Source organism: Gadus morhua, chromosome 18 (genome assembly GCF_902167405.1).
Source record: "Gadus morhua chromosome 18, gadMor3.0, whole genome shotgun sequence".
NCBI lineage: Eukaryota > Metazoa > Chordata > Actinopteri > Gadiformes > Gadidae > Gadus > Gadus morhua.
In genome coordinates this window covers 10,162,602-10,187,724 of record NC_044065.1, presented here as the reverse complement: position 1 = coordinate 10,187,724, position 25,123 = coordinate 10,162,602, and the positions used below count along the sequence as shown (strand labels likewise).

The 25,123-nt window shown below is 45.1% G+C and overlaps 1 protein-coding gene across 1 annotated transcript in view; it reads right to left on the bottom strand.

The window, feature by feature from the left end:
• The window catches only part of polr3a (polymerase (RNA) III (DNA directed) polypeptide A), a 36,658-nt gene that overhangs the window by 11,378 nt on the left and 157 nt on the right, over positions 1–25,123 (bottom strand). The window contains exons 1-24 of the mRNA XM_030340357.1: positions 25,083–25,123; positions 24,593–24,728; positions 24,141–24,278; positions 22,308–22,479; positions 22,025–22,179; positions 20,601–20,840; positions 20,107–20,269; positions 19,524–19,660; positions 19,043–19,146; positions 18,232–18,373; positions 17,700–17,840; positions 17,224–17,293; positions 16,792–16,919; positions 16,256–16,394; positions 13,999–14,163; positions 10,766–10,938; positions 10,197–10,308; positions 8,906–9,024; positions 8,124–8,261; positions 6,987–7,157; positions 6,178–6,291; positions 1,981–2,067; positions 1,556–1,638; positions 238–408 (exon numbers count right to left, since the gene is read on the bottom strand). The exon at positions 25,083–25,123 is cut by the window's right edge and continues 157 nt beyond it. Of these exons, the coding sequence (XP_030196217.1) occupies positions 238–408; positions 1,556–1,638; positions 1,981–2,067; positions 6,178–6,291; positions 6,987–7,157; positions 8,124–8,261; positions 8,906–9,024; positions 10,197–10,308; positions 10,766–10,938; positions 13,999–14,163; positions 16,256–16,394; positions 16,792–16,919; positions 17,224–17,293; positions 17,700–17,840; positions 18,232–18,373; positions 19,043–19,146; positions 19,524–19,660; positions 20,107–20,269; positions 20,601–20,840; positions 22,025–22,179; positions 22,308–22,479; positions 24,141–24,278; positions 24,593–24,728; positions 25,083–25,123 (3,239 nt within the window). The remainder of the gene's footprint in view (positions 1–237; positions 409–1,555; positions 1,639–1,980; positions 2,068–6,177; positions 6,292–6,986; positions 7,158–8,123; positions 8,262–8,905; positions 9,025–10,196; positions 10,309–10,765; positions 10,939–13,998; positions 14,164–16,255; positions 16,395–16,791; positions 16,920–17,223; positions 17,294–17,699; positions 17,841–18,231; positions 18,374–19,042; positions 19,147–19,523; positions 19,661–20,106; positions 20,270–20,600; positions 20,841–22,024; positions 22,180–22,307; positions 22,480–24,140; positions 24,279–24,592; positions 24,729–25,082) is intronic.

Sequence of the window (25,123 nt, the reverse complement as noted above, 5' to 3'; positions counted from 1 at the left end):
GTAGCAATTACGCTTTCCACCAACATAAAAGAGCTTACCCTACTTCTCTTGCCCTACTTTAACGCCTTCACGGTTTGAATTTGAAGTCACACATCACACGTATTTATTCAAGGCACCAAAAAGAACGCCTGCAGCGTTTCTTTTTGATGCGCGCTGCAGTCGACGACACCACGGCCTCTCCCGGGAGACGAAAACCCAAGCGTGAGGAGCGGAGAAGACGTGAGCGGAGAAAGGCACCTGATGTTCTTGGACGCGTTGATGATCTCCTTGATGCGCGGCACCCCCAGCGTGATGTTCATGGAGGCCACCCCGGCGAAGTGGAAGGTCTTCAGGGTCATCTGGGTGCCCGGCTCCCCTATGCTCTGGGCGCACACCGCCCCCACGGCCGAGCCCGGCTCCATCTGCGCCCTGCGGGGACGGACGGGAAGCACCTCAGGGTCGGACGCCGTGTTGTTCAGAGATTCAGGGAAGTAGGTCTGAGTGGTCATGTGGGGGGGGGGGGGGGGGGGGGGGTCACGAGGGACCTTGGGCCCCTACGTCGCCAAACTATACTTCTGACTATCTGGGGTGAAACTAACGGGATTTACCCAGGCCTAGGACCGGATAAACCCTTTGATGTGCATATAGGAATAAAGCTGATTCGTTACTCCATGGTCTCCAATAGGGATGAGTCGGTCGCGACCGATTCGTACACAACGATCGAATCCCGAACGTGAACGACAAGAACTGGTTCCCCAAAACAAGAAGAACTGGTTCTTTGATTATTTTTTTTTAACATAAAACAAAAATATGGTCACGTAAATAAAATATACAAACGAACAGAGCTTCTTCTCCCCGCGACTTATATTGATTGAGTCTACAACGTTCTCAAAGACTCAGCCAATGAGAGGTAGCAATGGTGTTGCCCTGGCACCTGGGTAAACCAATGACAAGGCGGTACCGTCGAATTTGCGCGCTTTCGGTCTGACGTATCTTGGGTCATACCATTCGACGTGGGGCCACTCATATCCCCCTACATTTCCGAAAATAGACTTGACCTCCATCTGTTTATTGGATAAACGCATTTCCCAATCCCAGGAGTCTTTGCTCCATTCTACGTCAATTCAAGAACAAACAAAGAAATTAAACTGCAGTTTGTATTTTTTATTTATGACCATGAAAGTTCTCTAATGCCTGAATAATGAAGAATTAAATGTAAAGTAAAATAAAATTATAAATATAAAACCATGAAAGACATATAGAGAGTAAGCAAGTGGTATATATATTGGTGGGACGTTTGGTTACACTATATAGTATATCTTGTCGATTTTCACGGGGGGTAGAGCCTAGAAGTCGCCGAAATTTTGCTCAGGGCCGTCTCGCGGGGGGGGCAGAGACCTGTGAGATTCCCTGTCAAATTACGTAATCTGACGTAACGAACGAATCAAAACGAACGAATCAAACAAACGAATCGTTATAGTGAACTGAACTGAAAGAACTAGTTCCCGGAAAATAATCATTTTGCCCATCCCTAGTCTCTAAGGGCAACGGTGTAGGGCAGTCAAAGAAGCAGTACCTCATGTACTTGTCCCTGCAGGTCTCCAGGAACTTCTCCAACTGGGTGGGCGTGATGCGGTCAAGCTGGTAGAGGACTTTTGGCTGCATATGGGGGGGGGGGGAAGAAAGAGAGAGCGAGTGCGAGAGAGAGAGAGAGAGAGAGAGAGAGAGAGAGAGAGAGAGAGAGAATAGATAAAAATATATATACAAGCAAAGAAAGAGGAAGAACAAAAAAATAGGGAAAAAGGAGAAAGAAATATGCAAAGATAACGCAACATACAATGAAAGAAACACAAAAGAGGGAGCGAAAGAGAGAAAAGGCAGAAAAGGATGAGCAAAAAGAGATTAGGAGAGAGCGCGAGAGAGGTTGGGGGATTCGTGGGCTGCATGCATAAGAAATATAGCCACTGTTGTCCATCATTTGATATTGTTCACGGTAGGTACCTCGGTGGTGCCGTTATCATTGATGCCATATTTGTCTCTGGTCTTCTTGATCCTCTCTGACATGCTGTGGATGAACTTCCTTATCTCCTGTGGGCAGGAGAACAACGGGGGTCAGTGTGTTATAAGTGGGGAGCCATGTGAAAAGACTCCTATAATTGCAATTCCGAGGGGAGCTGACATCCCACTCATGCACTTGTTAGAAGTTCCAGGGAGAATAAACTATATCGGCAGTCGGCAGACACACACTTGCACAAACGCACACGCACACACACCACTCTGGAGGGACCATCTTTTGAAATGTAATCTTTGACACACACATGGACGAGTGTAATTAGTTCAGTCAAATGTGTCAGCTCAAACGTTGAGCCTTGGGAAAGAACCACAGCAACGACAGAATCGATCAGTCAAAAATGCCACTCTCTGAAAAGATTGCATACCTACTTACATACATACTTAGTTAATACACAGTGGCATGACAGAGTACCCTCGCTTTAAATTCTGGGATATTATGCATCAGGACATGGTAAACAACTCCTGGTCCTTGCCAAGGGAAGACCATAATTTGCATACCTATCCCCAAGGTTAACAAACAAACGCATACTAGATTTGACTTTTTACTTGACATTATTTATTCAATGTGTGCCTGAAACTGTACGCTCTGCCCATGCATTACTAGCTTGTAGTAGCTCCTTTAAACAGGTAATTTATTAACCTGCCCACACAATGATTACTAGATCATAATCAAAGTGGTTATTCATATGCAATTATCATAAATGCATATGAATAACTATGATAAACATTAAGGGAAAATTTAGTATTTTTGTATTTTCAGAGGCTGCCTTGGCTTCAGCATAAATAATAAAGAGTGTCCCAGATGAATTGAGTCAGTGAGCATTAATGCGTTGTTTGTCAGCCAGCTTGAATTGACAAAAAGCGAGGTACTCTGTTTCCCACCTGTCTATAGATTAACACCCAAGGCATGCTGAATTCACTATACCTCCAGGAACTTCTCTGAGCCTGTGTTGTTTAACTCCTTTACAGAGGAAAGTGCTGTGGTTAGAGCCAAGAAACTCAATAAACAGAGATATTTAGTGTTTATTGGGCCAGGTTGCTCTTATTGAGATGAAAAAAATATTTGGCAAAAGAGGCACCTGGCCATGTCTTGGCCAGAGCTTAACCGATGACCTTGAACATTGTATTAAAAAAAACGGGAACATAAATTTGAAGCATTTTGACTCCGCTGTAAAAAAAAAGTTTGAGTCGGAACAGAGGGTAGTCTGTGAATAACAGTCCTTTATCGACACCCAACACATTTCATTCGATGACATTCTGCGGTAGGCAGAACGGTTAACACTAACAAATAACCACATGTCTACTGGGGAGAATATAACCAGCAGCAGTTACCGGGCAAATTGAGACATCAGCGGTAAACTGTCTCTCAGAGGGCGGACAGCTCTTAAGGTTTGCACGGTCAAATTCATTCATTCAGTCATTGATAAACAAGTTACATAATAGCCGCGTTTACATGGCACATCGGATCCGCATAGATTTCTATGCGGCATAGATCTGTTCCTAAAATGTGATCCGAATGTACTGTATACATGGCAGTAACAAAAGTGTCCGTTATGTCTCTCGCGCACACCTGACACATCTCTGGACCGGCGGCGACATAATGGTTGTCTTATCAGTATCGGGGATTTTAAATTTGATTTTAATGAAAGCACAGCAGGAGAAAGCTTTTCTCTGCCTGCTCCTTCAATTAAGAAGGAGGAGGACAGCGCAGCAACGTCAATTTCTCTTCAGATCTTTATATTTACCCCCAGCTCCGCCGCAATCAAGAAGAATTTGGATGCGAGTCCGCAGCCAAGACTGGTGGGAGAGAGTGGTCTTTTCGGGAATTTAGTGACCAGGAATCCTCGAAGGTCCAATTGCGAACTACTGCAGCTGCCATCTCTCGAAGTTAAGAAGTATTTTAACGTTCAGCCTGCAAAAGTACTAGTAGTAGCCTACTAAATTACAGTTATCTCGGACGCGCGCGGAGACTACGATACGCGAACACGTCATTAATAAACACCCATGTCCCTTCGCTTAGCAACCGGACACGCTTACCGGACTACTTTAACGGAGTGATAACAAAGACGTGAATCAGGCAATAAATCCACACACCTTGAGAGCGGTCAAGTTCGGTGTGCTTAAAATTACAGACGGAGCTCAGTGGACAAATTGGCAACTACTGCGGCTGCTCTAAGTTAAACCCCAATCTATTTGGAATAAGTGTATACATGGCGATTAAAACGGACTACACCACCTTTTCTATTCGGCATAGAATCTATGCCGAACAGATAATTGTATTCCGAATGAGGTGTATATACACTGCTCAAAAAAATAAAGGGAACACTTAAACAACACAATGTTACTCCAAGTCAATCACACTTCTGTGAAATCAAACTGTCCACTTAGGAAGCAACACTGATTGACAATCAATTTCACATGCTGTTGTGCAACTGGAATAGACAACAGGTGGAAATGATAGGCAATTAGCAAGACACCCCCAATAAAGGAGTGGTTCTGCAGGTGGTGACCACAGACCACTTCTCAGTTCCTATGCTTTCTGGCTGATGTTTTGGTCACTTTTGAATGCTGGCGGTGCTTTCACTCTAGTGGTAGCATGATACGGAGTCTAAAACCCACACAAGTGGCTCAGATAGTGCAGCTCATCCAGGATGGCACATCAATACGAGCTGTGGCAAGAAGGTTTGCTGTGTCCGTCAGCGTAGTGTCCAGAGCATGGAGGCGCTACCAGGAGACAGGCCAGTACATCAGGAGACGTGGAGGAGGCCGTAGGAGGGCAACAACCCAGCAGCAGGACCGCTACCTCCACCTTTGTGCAAGGAGGAACAGGAGGAGCACTGCCAGAGCCCTGCAAAATGACCTCCAGCAGGCCACAAATGTGCATGTGTCTGCTCAAACGGTCAGAAACAGACTCCATGAGGGTGGTATGAGGGCCCGACGTCCACAGGTGGGGGTTGTGCTTACAGCCCAACACTGTGCAGGACGTTTGGCATTTGCCAGAGAACACCAAGATTGGCAAATTCGCCACTGGCGCCCTGTGCTCTTCACAGATGAAAGCAGGTTCACACTGAGCACATGTGACAGACGCGACAGAGTCTGGAGACACCGTGGAGAACGTTCTAGTGCCTGCAACATCCTCCAGCATGACCGGTTTGGCGGTGGGTCAGTAATGGTGTGGGGTGGCATTTCTTAGTGTTCCCTTTATTTTTTTGAGCAGTGTATGATCATTTTCTGTTCCGCTATGCGGAAAAGCTAATGTCTCACTCGTGTCCGAGTTCTTCAGACACAAGTGAGACGTTATGTAACTTGTTGATTGAACAAACTGGGACCAACATGATTCTTCCCAAGTTATACAGATATATAATTTGCAGAACGAAATTGAGCAAAAAAAAAAAGTTTCTCCCTTTTACTTTCCTGGCTTGCTGTAGACCACGGCAGAGATCAAATAAATGAGGCTCATATTCTTACTCCGCCGTACTCCAAGGTCCACTAACAAACTCAGTCACTCAGTCACTGATGCCAATGAACGAAGGAATAAGCCGTCTAGACTCTCAATGTGCATATCCTACGTGAAAGCCTTCTGTCGTTTTAAAACTATTATGTGGAATTAAGGAAGCAGTTTAATTCCAATTGCACAAAGAAAAATGAAACAAGATTTTTAATCCTTTGGATTAAAAATCGAGCGGTGTCCTTGCAGTAGCGCTGGACATTATTTTTTTAATGATGTTACTTGGACTCAAGGCTTGATCTCCTCTCAGCACAACTTGCAGGTGTCTTTGAAAAGAGGCAGCTGCTAACTAACCGAATGTAAGGGTCAAATCAAATCTCGTCAGACACGTTCCTCTCGGCGGCCGCTGGCCACCTGCTTGGCAAAACCGCCGGCAGAAACAAACATCACAGCAGGCTGTGACATGTTGAACATTGGAGTAATGACGGATCCTCATGTCCGCCGTGAATCAACCTTAGGTAACACAGGGCGGTCATTTCGAGCCTTGTGAGGGGGGGGGGGGTGTTTTGTATCCATGTTCTTTTGTCTGTGAATTGATTCGGGGATTCAATGGGGATTGTGTGTGCGATAATAATAATGGACATGTGTTCAGGCCCCCCCCCCCCGGGTCTGATTACCTCCAGGAAGCTGTCTCTGCAGAAGGAGAAGTCTCCCCGCTTCATGATGGACTCGGCGGTCAGGGCCAGCTCGTTCTTGCTGAGGGCTGGCTGCTCCGAACACGTGAACACAGCCTGATGGGGAGAGGGGGAGACAGAGACAGAGGGAGGGGCAGTAAGTGAGGGAGAGAGGGAGTAAGTGACAGGCGAGGAGCATGCGAGAGCGAGTGAGTGCATGTGTGTCAGAGTGAGCAAGAGAGAGTGAGTGAGTGCGTGTGTATGTGTCTGTATGTGTGTGAGAGAGCGATTTGTCATGCAGTTGAACCTCGCCATTTCTTAATAATTGAAATGGCCAGCCTTCCCGCGTGTTTGGTAATAACATCTTTTGCCAGTCGATCCTCTGTTTTATGCGTGGTGAGAAGCTTGCCAGATCCTGTGGTGTTCACATTTAACTATCATTTGGATTAGGTGTTTCTGTGTCTGGTCGACAACCTATTTATTTACTATCCCTAATATATATACAATAATTATTTGATAAATACACAAAATAATTATATAACAATAATATAATTATATTCTATATCATCATTACAAAATATCATCATTGCTGTAGATAATAATTATATCAGATAATAATAATTGAAAATATGTTATCATATTCATGAATAAATAAGAAATATGACTTAAGTGTTTACAACAAGCAAACACTGCCAACACCATCAAGTATTGTTAAATGCACCATCAAGTCACATCCCGCTCGGTGGTGTGTGCTTGTGCGTGTGTAGGGCATCGTGTGTGCAGGCTCATAGGGTGTGAGTCGGCCCACCCACCCGGACGTTGTCCAGCACCCTCTTGAACTCCAGCGGCTCGTCCTTGCCCTCCATGTCGGCGGGGTCCAGGCCGTCGCCGCCGTAGATGAACTGGATGATGTCACCAGTGGAGCTGCGCACCGTCAGGTCGTACTGGGAGCACAGGTCTTCCAGGGACTTCACCAGACGCCTCTGTCAGAGAGAGAGAGATAGACAGAGAGAGACAGAGATAGAGAGACAGAAACAGAGAGACAGAAACAGAGAGACAGAGACAGAGACAGAGAAACAGCGAGAGACACACACATGATTGAGCGCACAACGTAAGAGTTAGCGTGCAACACACAGGTTGTGTGCACACAACACTACTGTAAATTTGCATTACGTGTGCAACACAGTTGTAAGTATGCAAAACAAGTGCTAGCATGCAGGACAGGTGAAGGCTTGTGTAAGTACCCGCAAGGTATTTCTGGACAATGGCGAAAGCTTTGTTTATTGAAGAAAATGTCGCTCAAAAGTTTGACGTCCGTCTTGGACGACCTACATTGTTGCTATTTGTTTTTTCGTTCTTCTCTTTCCTTTGATTTATTGGCAGGCTACACTGTCACAGGCTGCTATGAGGTCACTATCTATCGCCATCCGGCTTAAACCCCGCCCTACCATAAGGGTACTGTCAGTGGTGGAAACGCGAGCCGTAACTGAGCTGGGCTATACCGCACCCTCATGACTGGGCTGAGGCGTGCTGGGCCGAAGCGCGCTGCCGGTGGAAATGTGCCATAAGCGCGGAACACAACACGTGTTAAAATGCATAACACCAGTGTTACCATGCAACCAAGCTTAAACGGGCAACACGTGTGGCATCATGTTACACTGTACTAGGGTATAATCCGAAAGGACGCCTGAATGCGCAGGGGCTCATAGAGGCCACCTGAAGGTCGGACCAATGAAGGAGCGGCGGGTCTGCTTTTGAATTATGGAAATGCCTGGCTTTGTTTTCCCGTTGTTGTGTGTGGCTAGAGGGTACTTGGGCACACACTTCACACCATATCACACATGTAATCAAAACATTGGCCCCGGGGGGGGGGCGGCAACCTTTCAAATCCGTGAATGAATAGAAAAACAATGGTGTTCCTTATGAATAAACGAGAGAAAGGGGCTCACCTGCATGTAGCCCGTCTCAGCGGTCTTGACGGCTGTGTCGACCAGGCCCTCTCGGCCGGCCATAGTGTGGAAGAAAAACTCTGTGGGCGTCAGGCCGGAGTAGAAGCTGTCGGCCACGAAGCCCTTGGCGGCCGGCAGCTGGGAGGAGAAGGCAGAAGGGTTAGCGCTAGCGATGGGGCTCACAGGAGGGCGCATGTTACTTAACTAAATAGTATTTAGCATTGTGTGGCGTTGTCCTAGCCATCTTGGTTGTACATTTGGCGAATGGGTTAACCTAGCGCTTGTAAGTGCATGGGACTTGTTTCTATGAATATCTTGTAATTGTATCTACAGGTTGTTTCTCTTTCTTCTGACTTTCTTCTGGCAAATGTACACATTGTAAGCTGCTTTTGGATAAAAGTGTCTGCTAAATGCCCTAAATGTAAATGTACACACCTTGAGATGTGAAAGAGGAGTGACTGTAAATCTGTAGCACAATAGCAAATGGCATTTTTTATTGAACAGTTGAGGGGAAAAAAGGGAGAAGCTACAGGGGATAATGAAAAAAATGATTTACACAGTATTTAATACAATGAAAAAAATAACAATTTATCCCTTGGACAACTAGGTGCCCCAGAAAGCTTCCGTTGAGATGCATGTTGTTCTTCCCCTCCCCCTCCAACACACTCAGGAAGTAACCTAAGGACGACCTAAATTATGCGTCCTAGAAGTGAGACATGAAACCACGATCAATAGACAGGGAGTGATGCAGGGAGTATATTAAATAAGGAAGAAAACCTTACTTTAGAGTGTTTTTCAAAGTGCGGCAGGGAGCGATTCTCAAAGCCGTCGGGCACTCGTGATCCACTTATGGCCTGCTGGCCCACACAGGCAATCATCTGGGAGATATTGATGAAGGAGCCTGCGGTGGTGTGCAGAAGGGGGGGGATGTATGGGATAATACAGGGGTAAGAAACCAAAAACCAAACCCAACCAATCGCAAAATACGATTAGCGGCTCCAGCGGTGACATAAGAGAATGGGAAGAATCCACTTTGAAGGGAATTACTTGCTTTCTGACCGCACGCCCCTGTATTCATCTTTTTCTAAAGGCCAATTTAACTATTGCTTTAGCTTGTCCAATGTGAATTTTCGGAGTCATTTGTATTCACCCAAAGCAGTATAATAATGCAGTGATTCCCCCAGCACTGTATTGTTAAGGCGGCCGCCTTAAACTTTAACAATAATGCCTTGACTACCAATGCATATATAAAAATAAATATACATAAAAAAATAAATATAGCCTTCGGAGGCTGTCGTCATGGCGATGTAGCTCAAGCATCCCCCCCCCCCCCCCCCCCCCCCCCCCCCCCCCCCCCCCCCCCCACAGCAGAGCGCTTCTCATTCTCGGAAAATACAGGTCCCCATGCTGTGGCTTTCTTCCAGTTATGTGAGCATGTGTTTGAGTGAGTGAGTGATGGAGGGTGAGGGTGAGTGTTTTGCTGTTTGAGTAAGTATGTGTGTGTGTGCGCGCGTGTGTATTTGTGCGAGAGAGTGTATATATATATATTAGAGCTGTCAAGCGATTAAAATATTTAATCGTGATTAATCGCATTAATGTCATAGTTAACTCTAATTAATCGCGATTAATCGCAAATTCTTTTTCTATGCTAAATATCCCTTGATTTTTTTGTCCCATAATTCTTCTCATTTTAATTCTCTTATCAACATGGTGAAGTGCATCGGCTTGCCTTGTGCAAATGATTTTTTATTGATAACAACATTGGCATATACACTGATCAAAACAGGACGATACAAAAAAAGAGCCTATAGTGCAATTAAACGACTGCTTTGAACAAATGTAATTTGAACATAGCAGTCAGGCTACTGCTTCTTTGTTTTGAGCCAAAGAAAAAAAAAAAAAAAAAAAGTTTTTTTTTTTTTTAATATAAAATAATTGCGTTAATCGCGCGATAAAAAATGTAACGCCGTTAAATTTGGTTTGCGTTAACGCCGTTAATAACGCGTTTAACTGACAGCTCTAATATATATGTGTGTGTCCTTGGGAGATTTTGTGAGTGTTGTTCTTTGGCACCTTTGGAGCCACAAAGCGCCATGATCAGAGGGCTGTTGCTCTTGTCCAGCTCCCGGAGGCAAGCACTGCCAGCATGGTCTCGGATGACGGACAGCTCCTTCAAGATGAGAGCCTACACACACACACACACACACACACACACACACACACACACACACACACACACACACAGAAGGGGAGGGAACGAGAGTTTAGTCAGTTCTCCGCAAGGCTCCCCAAAGTGAGTCGGGCATCCAGTGGGCTGGGGGGATAAAAGACTGAGCTGACGTCTGGTGGGGGAAGATCACACATCATCGACGGATGATCGCCTGGAGGGTGTGCTTGGCTCTCTGGTTTGCAGCCTTGCTGTCAAGGGCCTCTGTGTGTCAACTGTTATTACGTTGACATGCATAGTCCACTGTTCGATGACGAGCATGCTCGTCTTTTACCATTATGTCATTTAGCAAACGAGATGTCACTCAAAGCCAATGAATCCAGTAGAGTGCACTCTACTCTAGTTGGATGCCTAACTCTCCCGTCAGCGACCACATTACATTGTGAGTGAGTGAGTGAGTGAGTATGCGCGGTACCTCCAGGGTCTCCTCGGCCGTGCAGCCCGGCTGCTGCTGGAGCTTCCCGGTCTTGAGGGCCTCAATGTACTCGTCACACTTCCTGTAGCCGCCGTCCAGAAGGTCCTGCTTGGCCTTCAGCAGGCCCTGGCCCGGGGTCACGTCGCCGATCCCGATGGAGAAGCCCCGGTTGGCTGGAGCGGGATCAAAGAGGGATATAAAAAGGACTGTTTAGTGCGAAGGGGGGCTCAAACCACTATAGGGTGTAGGGATTTAGCCGTGTAGCCACTCGAGTTCTAGCTTGCGGTCCCATGCTATGTGTTGTTCTCTCTGTACTTTGACCCCGTGTCCGGTCTGTCTTCAGTCTCCTGCCCATGAAGACACTAAGCACAATATATACTATTTTTGGGTTGTGCACCAATGTCTCAAAATAAACCTTTTAACCCCAGGTGATTAAGAGTTGGTAGGTAGGTTTCCTACCTACCTACCTAGATTCAAAGAGTCCACAGAGATTTTAGAGACTTTGCTAGGGTTTTCAGTTCTCTCTGAAGAAAACTCGGATATCTACTATTTAGATTACCATTAAGTCATTGGGCATATGCTTTGATTTAAAGCAATTTACAGTGAAATCAGATCCAGCTTCTATAATGAGAGGAGTATGTGTAGGTGTACACAGTAAAATTTGCAGTGTTGAAATCACATTGTAAACTCCAACTTGCACATATAGTGTAGATTCCTCTACAGGTAGAGTAGATTCCTCTACAGATATAGTTACATTTGCACTGAAGTTATATCCAGAGCTAAAAACATAATGCCGCGTTTCCACTGCAGGGTGCGGTACGGTTCGGTTCGCCTCAGTCCGGTAGGGAGGGGGCGGTATAGCCCAGCTCAGTTCCGAGGTCGCGTTTCCACATGAGCACAGCTATCACTATTTGCTAGTTTTATGCTTACCATTGTGGAAATTTGAAATTAAATTCCGTGTACTTAGTTATTTTGGCGACAATGGCGACTTTGTGTAATTCTGCAGTGTGAAAGATGGTTGACTGTATTGCTGATGAGGTTGTTCAAAATGGAGGTAACTAGCCGCCATGTGCTCAGTAGGCTAGATTCTGTCTGCTCAGCGCAAATGCATTTCAAATCCTGGAAATGGTTATGCATGGAATTATGTTTACCTAGTGTTGTACTGGAAATCAAGTTTGGTCGTTTTTCTTAAATTTGGTTTGTCTGTAATCCCTCCTTCCAGGCAAACGGATCATGTTGGTCAAAGTCAAGTTCAGAGGCATCCAGAAATTCATCAGCATTTCTGAAGTCAAGCTCAGTGTACTGCTTGAGTGTGGTAGTGTAGCAACGGTTCACGGGTGATCCGTACGGACCACCCCTCACGGTTCGGGACGCAAGTGATCCGCGGATCAGCTGATAAAAAAAAAAGTTGTGCATTCACGTGATCAGCGGATGATTAAAGGACAATTCCTGTATTAACAACATCATCAAGTATCGTAGCGAAATACAGTTTCTGTTGTGTTTTATTTGGTGTTCGGTAAATCCCATTGAAACATAAACCGGAACCGGACATGTTTATGTTTGGTTGTAGTCTTTTCGCTCGGTTCTCCGTATCAACAGTAGGGCTAGAACCGAGCGAAAAGACTACAACCAACCCCCCTACCAATGAGCGATGAGTCTTCCAACCGAAATGAATGAATTTACAAAATGCCAAATAAAACATGACAGAAACTGTATTTCGCTACCGTACTTGATGAAAAAAAAAATGAGGATGTCTGCATTGCCTTTGGAGAATGTAGACTCTAAACTCTCCCCAGGCAACGCAGACATCCTGAATTGTAAATCCAGGGTTAGGGATTATTTACTATCTTCTTAAAAAGAAGAAGGAATAATGTCTCAGATTGCAATTTTTTTAAATATTCACTATGCTTAAAGGAAGCAGGATTATTACCAAATTTTTCACTTTATTTTGTTTTTATACATTTGAAGTTTTTATTTAAAGTCACCTTTTTCTTAATTAGCTGTTGAGCTAAATATCGCCCCAAGTTGATTATTTGCAGTAGTGTTGACATTGATCTTCCTAAGTTTTGTCAAATCAGAGACATTATTGTAAAAGATGAAGAAGTACTTTTGATCTCTGTAGTTCTACATACATGTTGTTTTGATAAACATTTTCATTCATTTAAAGTCAGCTTCAAAGAGGTTGAGGAATGGATGATTGTAAGTATAAATGAAATTGTATACCATAAACCGTTTGACTTGCAGATGAAATTTGGCAGGCAGGATGATTTCAAATATATTGTGTCGAATTGTGTCTTCATTTAGAAGTCATGTAAACTTCTCCAATTTGGCTGAGTGGCTCTCGAGGTGGCTGCAGACCAATTCACAGGGGGCCCGGCCCATTCCGCCCAGGCACGTTCTGCCCGTTATGAGTGGGCACTAGCCTCATTAATGAGCAGGCCTCTTATTCAAGAGGGCCTTCAGCGAAGGGCCGAGGACCCCCAGGGGAGACCTACCCCCCCTTATGCCCAATCGCCTCCGGGGCGGAGAGGCCTGAGCGGAAACATGACTTGTAACGCAACACAACATGAACACCGTCAACTTCCTTTCCGATTCAGAGAAATTCATCAGCATCATCCATGTCATCCCTCTCTGCCCGGTGGTTATAGTCAACCAGTGTCGGGAGCTGTTTAATACCAAAGGTGATCTGGGCGCCTCGAATCGGTCATAAAAAGCACGACACCCCTCCCCCCCTCCATCCGTCTCTGTCTGCTTGCAGGTCCATTTAACACAAAAGATCCATTCTGGACTGCATCGAGGGCAATAGTTTGCTTGTGTATTGTTGCGAGTCCTTTGTCGGGTTAAAAGATTTGCCATGTTTTATAACACTTTGGGTTCAATTTGATTAAAAAGGTTATTTTTCGATTTTAGTGGGTTCAGTTCTCAGGAGCAATGTGCAGGGTTGCCTGCTAGCTAATTAACCTGCGGATGGGGAAAGCACTTCAGTTATAATTCCCTCTTATATTATTTGCTATTCTGCTGTTCTGAAAGGACTTAAGGCAGGTAAAAGATTAAAATATTATTTGCTATTCTGCTGTTCTGAAAGGACTTCAGGCAGGTAAAAGATTAAAATTATAACGGATAAATGTCTTGCCTGGTGCACTGACAGGAAATTCAATTTGGCAGCATAAACACAATACAAGCGGTTTGGTTTCCTACGCTGGTGGGATTGGGGTGGGCGGTGGGTCACCTACATAGGTAGGTGGGGGTGATGCGCGCCAGGCGGGACATGGCGTTGGCGGCCTCCAGCTGGCCCCAGTCCCGCAGCAGGATGTAGAAGATGTTGTTCTTGGAACCAGAGCCCAGGGTGCCTTTGTCCAGGCTGCCGCACAACAGCTCGCTGTTCTGGATCACCACGACTACCGGGGAGGGAGCATAAAAGGTGTTTTTCAAATATATTTATAGATAAATGTGCTCCATCATTTGGAAGTGGGCACACATGACTGTGTGTGTGTTTGAGTGAGTGAGTGAGTGAGACAGAGAGATGGACAGAAAGACAGAGGGACACAGCACGCATGTTGATGAGAGCACAAACAGTGAAATATGGAAAGGGAATGTTGTGGGGCTGTGCTCCAAAAATCGATATGGCGATATATCGTGACGAACTCAATGATGCACGTATCGATGTAGCATCAAAAATCTAAAAGCATAAGCAGTGTTTCCTCTAGGATGGAGTTGCAGCAGCGGAGGTGAAATGTTTTTTTGATTTTTTTTGTTTGTAGGAGGACCTTAAAGAGGCCATGCCTCTATTGAACACGTTTGGGGCCCTAGAGTCAATATGTCGACGCTACTGAAATTGTTGCTAAAGAAAAATTATATTGACATTATTGCTAAAAAGAAATTCCTTAAAAATAAGTATATATATTTTTCTAAACTAAAGGTTGCAGTAAGACCATAAAAAGCCCATGCCTATATGGAAAACGTTTTGGGGCTTTAGAGTCAATAATGGCGACGCTATTGAAGTTTTACCATTGTGGTCGTTTTCAGTTTTGCACTTTGCAGACCGTCCTAAGCTCGCGGCTGAAAGCCGACAGCTCATAGAAGCCAATGCAATTCACCGTTCGCTAAAGACGGCTCATTTGGATGAAAACAATGCTGTAGCTGGTTCTCTAGGTTACTACACTCAATTGTATCGCAACGATGTTTCACTGATGATCTATTGAACCGCGAACTCCAAATCTACCAATTTATTTCAAACTTTATGGAAGTTCCTCTCCGTTTATATGCTTTACTCACAGGTGTGTGAATTGACATGGATATGAAGCGTCCATAGCGCAAAATAACATAATTTGTTTTTTAAAGAGATAAGGAGCTCTCCCCTCCTCTCTGTTTACATGCTTTAGTCACAAGTGTGTGAATTGACCTGGATATGAATATATACATATATGATATATACTAGGGCTGTAACGATACACAAACTCACGATTCGGTTTGTATCACGATTTTTAATAGCCTAACATTCAATAGATGGGGAAAAACATGAACGTCAAACATCATTGTCGCAATAACGAGGCATAGTGTTACGGGTAGAATATGTGTGTGCGCGAGAATGGCAGTGTGCGTATGCGTGTGTGAGTGACGTCAGCGAGGGAGTGGACGAGCGAGGAGAGCGAGCGGTAGCGCGTGTGTCTAGTGAAGAGGCGAACGAGTCCGGTAGAAGTACCCATCCTGTCAATAATCGGTGGCCACTTCATTCCGACCTATAAGCAGACAAACTGCCAGTCAAATCAAACAAAACAATAGAGACAGGGATCACACAGGCAATTTTTTTCACGCTTTGCCCACTCTGGATAAATGTCGTTCATATCGCATATGAGGACTTCGACGGCTGTGGAGAAATGCAATCCTCCGTAGCCACGGAGAGCTGTCGTCACAGAGAGGGCATCTCGTCGCATACTTACGGCATCGATAGAAGGGGGCGCTGTCAGCAGACTATTATTTAGACATATTATTAGCAAATTTCAATATGACAATTTGACCGGAGAGTTAGAAAGGGCATATCGCGCTTCTGCCTTCTCACACCGCGAGACAGGTTCGTGGCTTTGAATGTCGCGATTTCGGTTTCGATACGCGTATCGTTACAGCCCTAATATATACATATCCAGCGTCCGTAGCGCACGGAATGTTATATTATTTCGCGTAGCGCAAAATAATATAACATTCGTAATTTAAGGAGATAAGCTGAAGCTCTCGTCACCTCTTTTTTTAAAAAATTGAAATTCAGCAACGGCGGTCGTATTTCATGTATGCACCTAGCAGCAGTGTGTGTGTGTGTGTGTGTGTGTGTGTGTGTGTGTGTGTGTGTGTGTGTGTGTGTGTGTGTGTGTGTGTGTGTTTGTGTGTGTGTGTGTGTGTGTGTGTGTGTGTGTGTGTGAGATGGTTTGGGGTAGGGGTGTATGCGAGTATTAAGGGGGAAACGTTGCGAGGGAGTGTGTGCGCTGGGGTGCTCACAGGAGTCGTTGAAGCAGAGGTCCTCTCCCTTGCCACAGTACTGCTTGCCCTTGGTGCGCAAGTTGGCCAGAACAGGGCTCTCCTTGCTGGGCTTCAGGATGAGGCTGAAGAGCTGCTTGCCGGTCCACAGAGCCACAGGCTACAAACAGACAGACACACACACACACACACCGTTACTAGGGCTGTGCAAATTAATTGGATTTTGATTTCGATTTCGATATTTGGGTCAAACGATCACCAAACTAATAGTCATTTTATTCATAATTTTTTTATAGAAAAGAACAACTGGATACATATTTTCTCATTTCTTTCTATTTTAACATTTTCTATTAGAACATTTCGTTTTTTGGGAGAGAAATGCTGAATAAATGCATCATGTTTTTAAACTCAACAATAATCGTTTCAATGATCGTGATTTCAATATTGACCAAAATAATCGTGATTATTATTTATTTCCATAATCAAGCAGCCCTAAATAGAGCAAGGTTTCCTCCAACATCACCTGGCCTATGCATCATCGCGGCGCCGTGGCGTACCTTCATGATAGCAGGCCGGGGCATCCCTATCTTAACACGCTCGTCCTGCCCCACCAGGATGGACGCCACGATCTGACAGGCTTTGGCGCGGTCCAGGAAGGTGTCCTTCAGCGTCATCAGGTAGGCTCCTGGGAGGCCAGCGCACAACGTTGGAAAGACACACTCAGCCACGTTGATCACAGTGGATCACATGTTCAGAAACGTACCGCATGGGGGACTTTTCAATGCGGAAATCTCCTATTCACCCCAATGGGTGTTGAACAGTATGTAATGCCATACACACTTTAAAAGTCAGGGTTCGTAAACGGTTATAGTTATAGACCGGTTAAAAGGGTGTGATCAATACATCTTCAAAGCTTAAAGGAAATCAACTTTTGCAGGCGTCATGTAACAGAGAGGTTTTTATTAACTGCTGTGCGACACAATACCGACCCGTTATGAAGTCCTGAATGGCTGCGATTAAGGGCTCGCCGTTCCTCGGAGTCACCAGGTTGGCTTTGGTCTGAAGGGAAAGAAAAGGGCAGGTCGATTGAACCCTCAACCTACACAATGTTGGCCAGCTGTTCTTTCAATGCACGACGCACGTTAAACTTACAGAACATACAGAATAAGTGCGTGTGCGTCTCTTTGCCTTTGTTTGTCATGCGTGTCTTTGTTTGTCTCTGTTTGCATGAATGTGCGCGTGTCTGAGACACACGCACGTTTGCATGTGTGCGTATGTGTTATGCGCCTCTCTCTCCCTGGATATGTGTGTGTTAATGAAATGGTTGCTTCTGTGCCGGTGTGTGTGCCGATGTGTGCGTGCGTGCGCCCGTGCGTGCGCGGATTTGTGCCTGTGGGTTTGTGTGCCCATGTGTGTGCCCGTGTGTGTGTGTGTGCCCGTGTGCATGTGTGTGTGTCCTACGTACGCCCATCAGGACCAGGGCTTCAGCCTTGGCCTCTTCGGTCTGAGGGAGGTGGAGGTTCATCTCGTCGCCGTCAAAGTCAGCGTTGTACGGCGTGCACACGCACTCGTTGAAGCGGAACGTCCGGTGAGGCTTCACCTTGGCCTGGGAGGAGGACGAAAGACACACGCGCCATCACAATACATATTGACCCATTTTATTCATCAACCAATTGTATTGAAATAGCACAAAATGTAAATTTCTTCTCTGAAAATAGGCAAAGAGGAATAACGCGCCAATTGTACATATAGTACATATAGGGTTCATATAGTAACTGTGACTAACACAAAACCTTTGAAAGGTTTAGTGTTTGTGTGAATTATTTCAAAGGGGAGTCGGCTTCTATTAGAAATATATGTTCAATGACGTACACTAATTGTATGTGAGACGCTCAAGTCTCACATACTCACAAGTGAAATTCCGTGAGCATAATAAAACCATTTGTTCCTATAGAAAATAGCCGATAGTAAAGAGAATGCAGCTGGGTCCTACTCACAATGTGAGCCATGATGCTGAGCTTGTGCAGGGAGGGCTGTCGGTTAAACAGCACAATGTCCCCGTCGATCATGTGTCTCTCCACCACGTCCCCAAACCGCAGCTCCTGGGCCATCTTATCCCTGTTTCCGTACTTCAGGAACCTAGCGGGGGGGAGTCGATCAGTATTGGAACACGCGTTTGTTTATTGATGGGTACACAAAGATCTATCTCGAGATTAATCTCGTTGTCATTGTTCGAAAAGACCTGTTAGCCTACACACACACACACACACACACACACACACACACACACACACACACACACACACACACACACACACACACACACACACACACACACACACACACACACACACACACTTTGGTGACTCAGCCATACCCTCTCTGGCAGAATGACCCCTGCTGGATGATGTGGAACATGTCACTAACTATATGCACCACTTTGATTTGAGGGCATGGCGAGAAAGACGCGCCCAGAACCTGGTCCGTGACTATAATAATTATAATACTGCAAATAAAAGGGCTGTCATCAGTGGGACAAAAGGCTCGATAATCACTGTTCTCTCATTCGGCGATGGAAAGCAATAAGGAATCTCTGATCTTTGAGATCGCTACTTTAACATAGTTTTGAATAGTGCAATAAATGACAAACAAATAATAATCAAAATTTGATTTGATTTGATGCATTTTCTGTCGATCGACTAATCGATTAAATAGTTTAATGGTTGCAGCCCAGGTTAAATCTTTTAAACAACGCTGTGGGGAGGAGGGGAGGGAGGAGGGGGAGGGACTGGAGGGAGCCGTCCACACCTCTTCATCTGCGTGTGGCGGTGCTGGATGAAGTTGGCCCCGGGGTGGACGTCAGGCCCACTGCGGACCAGCTTCCTCATGAGCTCCAGGTTGGCCCTGTTCACCTGCCGGGGCGATCGGGAGGTTAGTTCAGTCCGCGTTCAGTCACACTGCCGGGTGGAACCGAGATGTGTTGGGACCGCTGCCCAACACATGGAGGTCACGCTAGGGCTGTGCAATTAGTCCCATTTTGATCGCAATTTCGATTTTTAACGATCTCCAAACTAATATATTTTATCATTTATTTTTTATTATTATTATTTATAGAAACATATTTGTACATTATTTCCTATTTGAACATTTTGCGTAATTTTTAAGGGAAAATTAATTTGGAGAGAAATGCTGAATAAATGCATGTTTTCAAACTCAAAAATAATTAAATATTGACCAAAATATTCGTGATTATGATTTTATTCGTTAGGGCCCGGGCGGCGGCAGGCACCTTTTCTGGATAGGTCAGGATCTTGGCCACGTGCACGGGGACGGCCACCTCGTCGATCCTCAGGTTGGGGTCCGGGGAGATGACCGTTCGCCCCGAGAAGTCCACTCTCTTCCCCGACAGGTTGCCTCGGAAACGCCCTGAGTGGATGAAAGACGACGCAGTCGGAGAGGTCGTTGGAATAGAACAATTATTTTGACACACAGAGAAAAAACATAACACTAAAACAACTTTTTTTAGATGAAAAGTGAGGTAACGAGCTGGATAATATGTAAACATGGCCTTTAATTCGCCTCCAAGGTTTAAACCCATGCTAGGACATAAGTTACCCGGTATTGGCCATTTTTGGTTACCATGCAACGTCAATCAAACATTCCGCCTCAAGCCCCGCCCCCCCTAAATCTGATTGGGGCAAGTGGAGATAGCGAGCGCCTGAACAGCTTCATAGCCCTGTTGCTTGACGAAAACAAGCGTCTGACCTGAGCTCGACGGGAGGGCATCATAGCAGACTCAGTCGCCCAGCTCAAACAGGGAGGGGAGGGTTTTCCATTAAACTCGTCTGCGAGCGAACCCACAGGGACTGTACCTTGTTTGCCCTTGAGCCGCTGGACAAAGCCCCGGGTCCACTTCTTGGGGGCCATGTTCATGGGGATGCCTGACAGCTCGCTGTTGATGTAGAGGGCCACCTGCAGCTGGAGGAAGTCCCAGTCCTCCATGATCATCTGGGTCTTGGCTCCCGTCATGCGGTGCTAACGGAGGGGCGAGAGAGAGGGCGAGAGAGAGAGAGAGAGAGAGAGAGAGAGAGAGAGAGAATTGAGCGACTTTTGTGTCTTGTCAATAAAGAAGAACTGATGAAATTGGGGAAAGTTTTAAGAAAATTGATGCATTTTAAGTCAAAGTTAAACGAAGAGGCGTTTTTTTTTTTAATTGTATTCAAAATGCTTGCTTTCCTTCTTTCTTGTCTTCCTACTTCAGTTAAAAACAGGGCCATTTTCAGAAAGAGAAAACTAAAAAACACGGTGCTACGTTCTCAACAAGACCTTCTCGGGGGAGGGCGTGGTCACCCCGGCCCCCACTGACCTTCTTGATGACGTCGTTGAGGAAGATGATCTCGGTGAGCTTCATGGTGAGGTCGTCCTCGTTGGTGCCCGACTTGAGGTCGCTGACGACCGAGGGGCGGATGCACAGCGGGGGCACCAGCAGGCGCGTCAGCAGGAGGTCGGCGGGACGGCCCGCCTCGGGGTTCATCAGCAGCAGTGGGACGTCCTCGGCGGGCACCCGCTTTAGCAGGTTGAGGACCACCAGAGGGCTCATGTTCTCCTGGGGAGGGGGGAAGGTGGGGTTGGGGGGAGGGGCGACCACCAGGGGGGGGGGGGACAGCATGGCGATATTTAGAAAGGTAAAGAGCACCGCCGCCGCCCTTTAGTCAGCATCCCCGAGACACCCGCCGTATTTTGACAGTGCGCCGTCAAATGAAAATGCGTGTTTTTTTTAACCTTCTTCCCTTTTTAACGTTGGACCTATTCAACAAAGGCTTTGGAGAAATTGGTTGAGAAAGGTCTTATAACCAAGCTATTTCTATATGAGCGAGCCCCATCAAATGAAAATCATCGTTTAAACGTTTCTTCCTTTGACCTATTCTACAAATGACGCAAAATATGGAAAAGGGAAAGAACATATGCAATCATCTTTTCTCTAGCATCCTTCTGAAGGAGCGATGGGCGAACATAAGCATTCAAGCAATTATGGCCAAATGAAATAATCCAGTCATAAATTATAAAAACACATTCCTCAAATGTTCTATCAACAACTCGTAGGCATTCAAAAATTCAAGCCTTAAAGTTCAGACTGCAGCAGCCATTGAAAAGCAAACGAGAACGAATGCATCTGAAACTGAGTACTATCCATGAATTATTGCAACTTGAGTGTTTGTATTTTAATGTATGAATGTTTTCCTTGGGTTTTTGCAATACCATCCTTGAATTTTCATAAATGTGTTGTTTTTTTCGCTTGTTTTTTAAGCATAATTTTTCAAAGTTATGAGTTCGATGATGGTTACACTTTGATATTAAAAAACTCCATACCCTCCCTTTACTGCTCCCTGGTGCATTCAACTCACGAATAGCTCTGGCATTTACATTAAATATACTCAAATCAAATTACAGTTGTTAAAGGTGACTTATTATACCACCAGGTTTGAGTGTGATAAGCCGCTATAAGCTGGTTTGAAAATCTTCTTCCATCCCAGGTGGGATTGTCCAAATAGATGTATGACGGATAGATGTGCAACGTTTGCTAGTCGACGGGCGTAGGCTGGTAGACTGATCTATCTAGCATACATCTAGGTGGACACGCCCACTTGTGATGAAAGAAGAGGCCGATTTTCAAAACGGCTTGTCACGGCTAATCACGCTCACACCTGGTGGTATAATATGTCACCTTTAAATGTCATCCACAGCAATGCTAACTCTGATTGGGGGGGGGGGGGGGGGGGGGGGGCTTACCTGCGCCCTGTTGAGCAGGGACTCCACCTCTTTGTTGTGCTCGATGGCGATGTCAAACGACTGGAGGAACTCTGAGACAAAGGGGTCAGCCACCTTCTTGGTGGTTTTGTACTTCTCGTGGATGATCTTCAGCAGCCCGCACTTCTTCACCGTCCCTGGAGGAGGAAGTGGACCCCGCAATCACAACCATGACTCCCCCAGGACGAAACGTCAGTCGGCCTCAACCGGCGAATAACATAAAAATACATCCGGATCCTGTTCCATCTTTCTTTTTTGGACTCACCATTGAACGACGAGCAATTCAAACAGAGTGTCCTTTTGCGACATTTCTCCGAGATCTTCTTCTTCAGGCCCCTCTTCTGCAGGTAGGGCAGGTGGGGCCTCTTCAGGTGGTCCATGAACTGGAGCTTCTCATCGCGGGTCAGCATGATGTGGGAGCAGGTCTTGCAGATCATCTGGAGGAGGAGGGAACACACGTTTGTTTGGTTTTTGTCTCTATTGATGAACCTCAATGCAATAAAATATTACAATAATTACTAAATATATATTAGGGGTGTAACGGTACACAAAAGTCACGGTTTGGTTCGTACTTCAGGTTGAAGTCATGGTACGGTACAGGGCAGTACGGTTCATAGTTAAGGGGAAAATTTAAAAAGAAATTGCTTCTTTGTCAACAACGGAGAATTGCCGTAGATCAGCAGCAATGAAAACACCAATAAACTTGGCATTTGCATTTCTCAGTTCCCAGACAGGGGTTGTTGAAATATACAACTCGGTTTTTTTTTCACAGCAACGGTGATAGTATGCATGTTAAAGTGCTGTACATAGTGCCTAACAATCCGTCTAGGCCATGGACCTATCGACGCAACGGAGACAGCAAGGGCTGTGATTGGTCCTCTAACAAAATCATTTTTTTTTTATAAATATTTTTTCATTATTATGCATTAACAAAGTAGAAAACTCTCATAGGGAAAGAAAACATACTTCCATCAGGTGTAAAAAATAAAGATCAATAATGCATCATTAATACTGTTACAAAAATGGTCTGCCATAAGGCTTTTTGAATGGAATTGAAACTGAGACAGCCCCCCCCGCTCGTTGACCACCTTGTTGAAGACATTTTCTGGGGGAAACACTGACGTGTATCGTTACACCCCTCATACCTTGATATGACACCAAATTATATGACGCCTGTCAAACTCAAAGTAGTAATCAGTCCAGGCACTTGCATTGAGTTGATAAATGGTAAACAGCATAGATCCTATATCTTGGCCTATTTAGTGTCAGCCCTAGCAATGGAATGTCACCATCTTTTTCAAATATTAAAAGGATTCCCTGCTATTCACAAGGACATGCTATCGCTCAGAGGATAAATCGATTTGCCAGAATAAATACAATGCAAACCTATCACAATAGGGCAATATAAACTGTGATGAGACACAATCAGGTGGATATCTTGAGAATCCATTTTTCAATTTTGACCCCTCTATTTAAAGGTCAGGGCTAATAAAACTGGAATACATCATCAGCCACATAGAAATTGCAGCATGCCCACAAGATGGCGACAAAGACCTTGTGGACGGGTTCAAGGCAATTTCCTTAGTTCTTGTGAAACGCTCTTTTAGCAACCAGACATCTACCTATACAATACAATACGATAATGACGACAGACCAGTCCAATCCATCATTTGTTTCAGAGCTTGGTTATCTCAGCCGCTTCATCCAGGCATAGGACTAAGAACAGCGTAGCTGTCCATTTCCCTGCCTGCGCAATTGGATACAGATCGTATCGCAGGCGATACCATTACATTTGATTGTATGTTGGATAAGATTGGTGTTGGGAGTGTTCAATAAAGGTTAATATCTCTACATAGTAGTTGAAATTATTTAGTTTGTCCTCATTCAGCTTGTGATTCTGTGTAAGCACAGGAACCGGAATGAAATACTTTGTATCTTTACGCATGCTTGTGTAATGTATGCAGTATAAAAGGGATAATAAATTAGATTAGATCATGCTTTCGATATCCTGGAACCTGTGAACGTACCAGAAGTAACAGACCAAAATGCGGGGATATTCAGAGTATGTTTGATCTGAGTAAACAAAGCATTGACTTACCTGTAGGATTCCTATGACGGCTTTGAAATAGCCAACGTGGAAACAGGGCAGCTCCAGGTCCAGATAACCATAGTGTCCCAAGCAGTCGGCAAGGTTCTTTCCACAGGTCTCACACGGCCTGTCTTTCTCGCTGGTGCCCTTAAGGAAACACATCAGTGTGGATTAGGACATTATGTATAAATCAGTGTGACGTATTTGTGACAATTGCCAATATCAATATATATACGCCAACACCACTATATTTGACAGCATTGCATCTCATTCTTACACGTGAACAAAAAGATTGTTTGAAAGTAAAAAGACGATGATTATTATTTATTATTAGTAAGAATGTTTAATAGAAAGGATGAACATAATGAAAGAAATTAAACAATGAAGTGGCAAGCAGCACAAGTGTGATCAACTTTGTTGAGATTTTGTGTATGATTGGGCAGTGCGAGTCCATGTCCTACCATACGATGGTCCAGCACCCCATAGGACAGTGGCGTGTGCTTGGTGTCCTGGCTGTACAGATTCTTGCTGACCACCTGGATATGGGCCTGCTGACGCATTTGCTCGGCAGACTGGATGCCGAAACAAATGTGGCTTCTGCATTTGAAACAAGAAGTGCCAGTAAGGGAGTGAATTGTAAAACGTTTTTCATGGGGAGAGCATTTCTTCACATGTGTTTTATTGTGTGCTGTGACTAGCCATGACCATTTACATTTTGGGCATTTAGCAGCATTGACCAGTGAAACTTTTATTCTAATGGATGTAAGTTTTATGCTTTAGAAGTTGGTGGGCAAGGGCGACTCTTTCAGAGCAAGGGTCTTAAGAGCGTCTTTCACAAATACGAACGTCATCAGTGAAGTTGACAGCTCATTCGAGAGTTGCCTGTCTGTCCCTGAGCTCTGCTAACCGGGAAGCTAGCAGTTTCTTAGCCAAATCCTCCTATCTACTCACATCTTTTTGGCCACATCTGTCTCTCTGAATTGCTCCTTCAC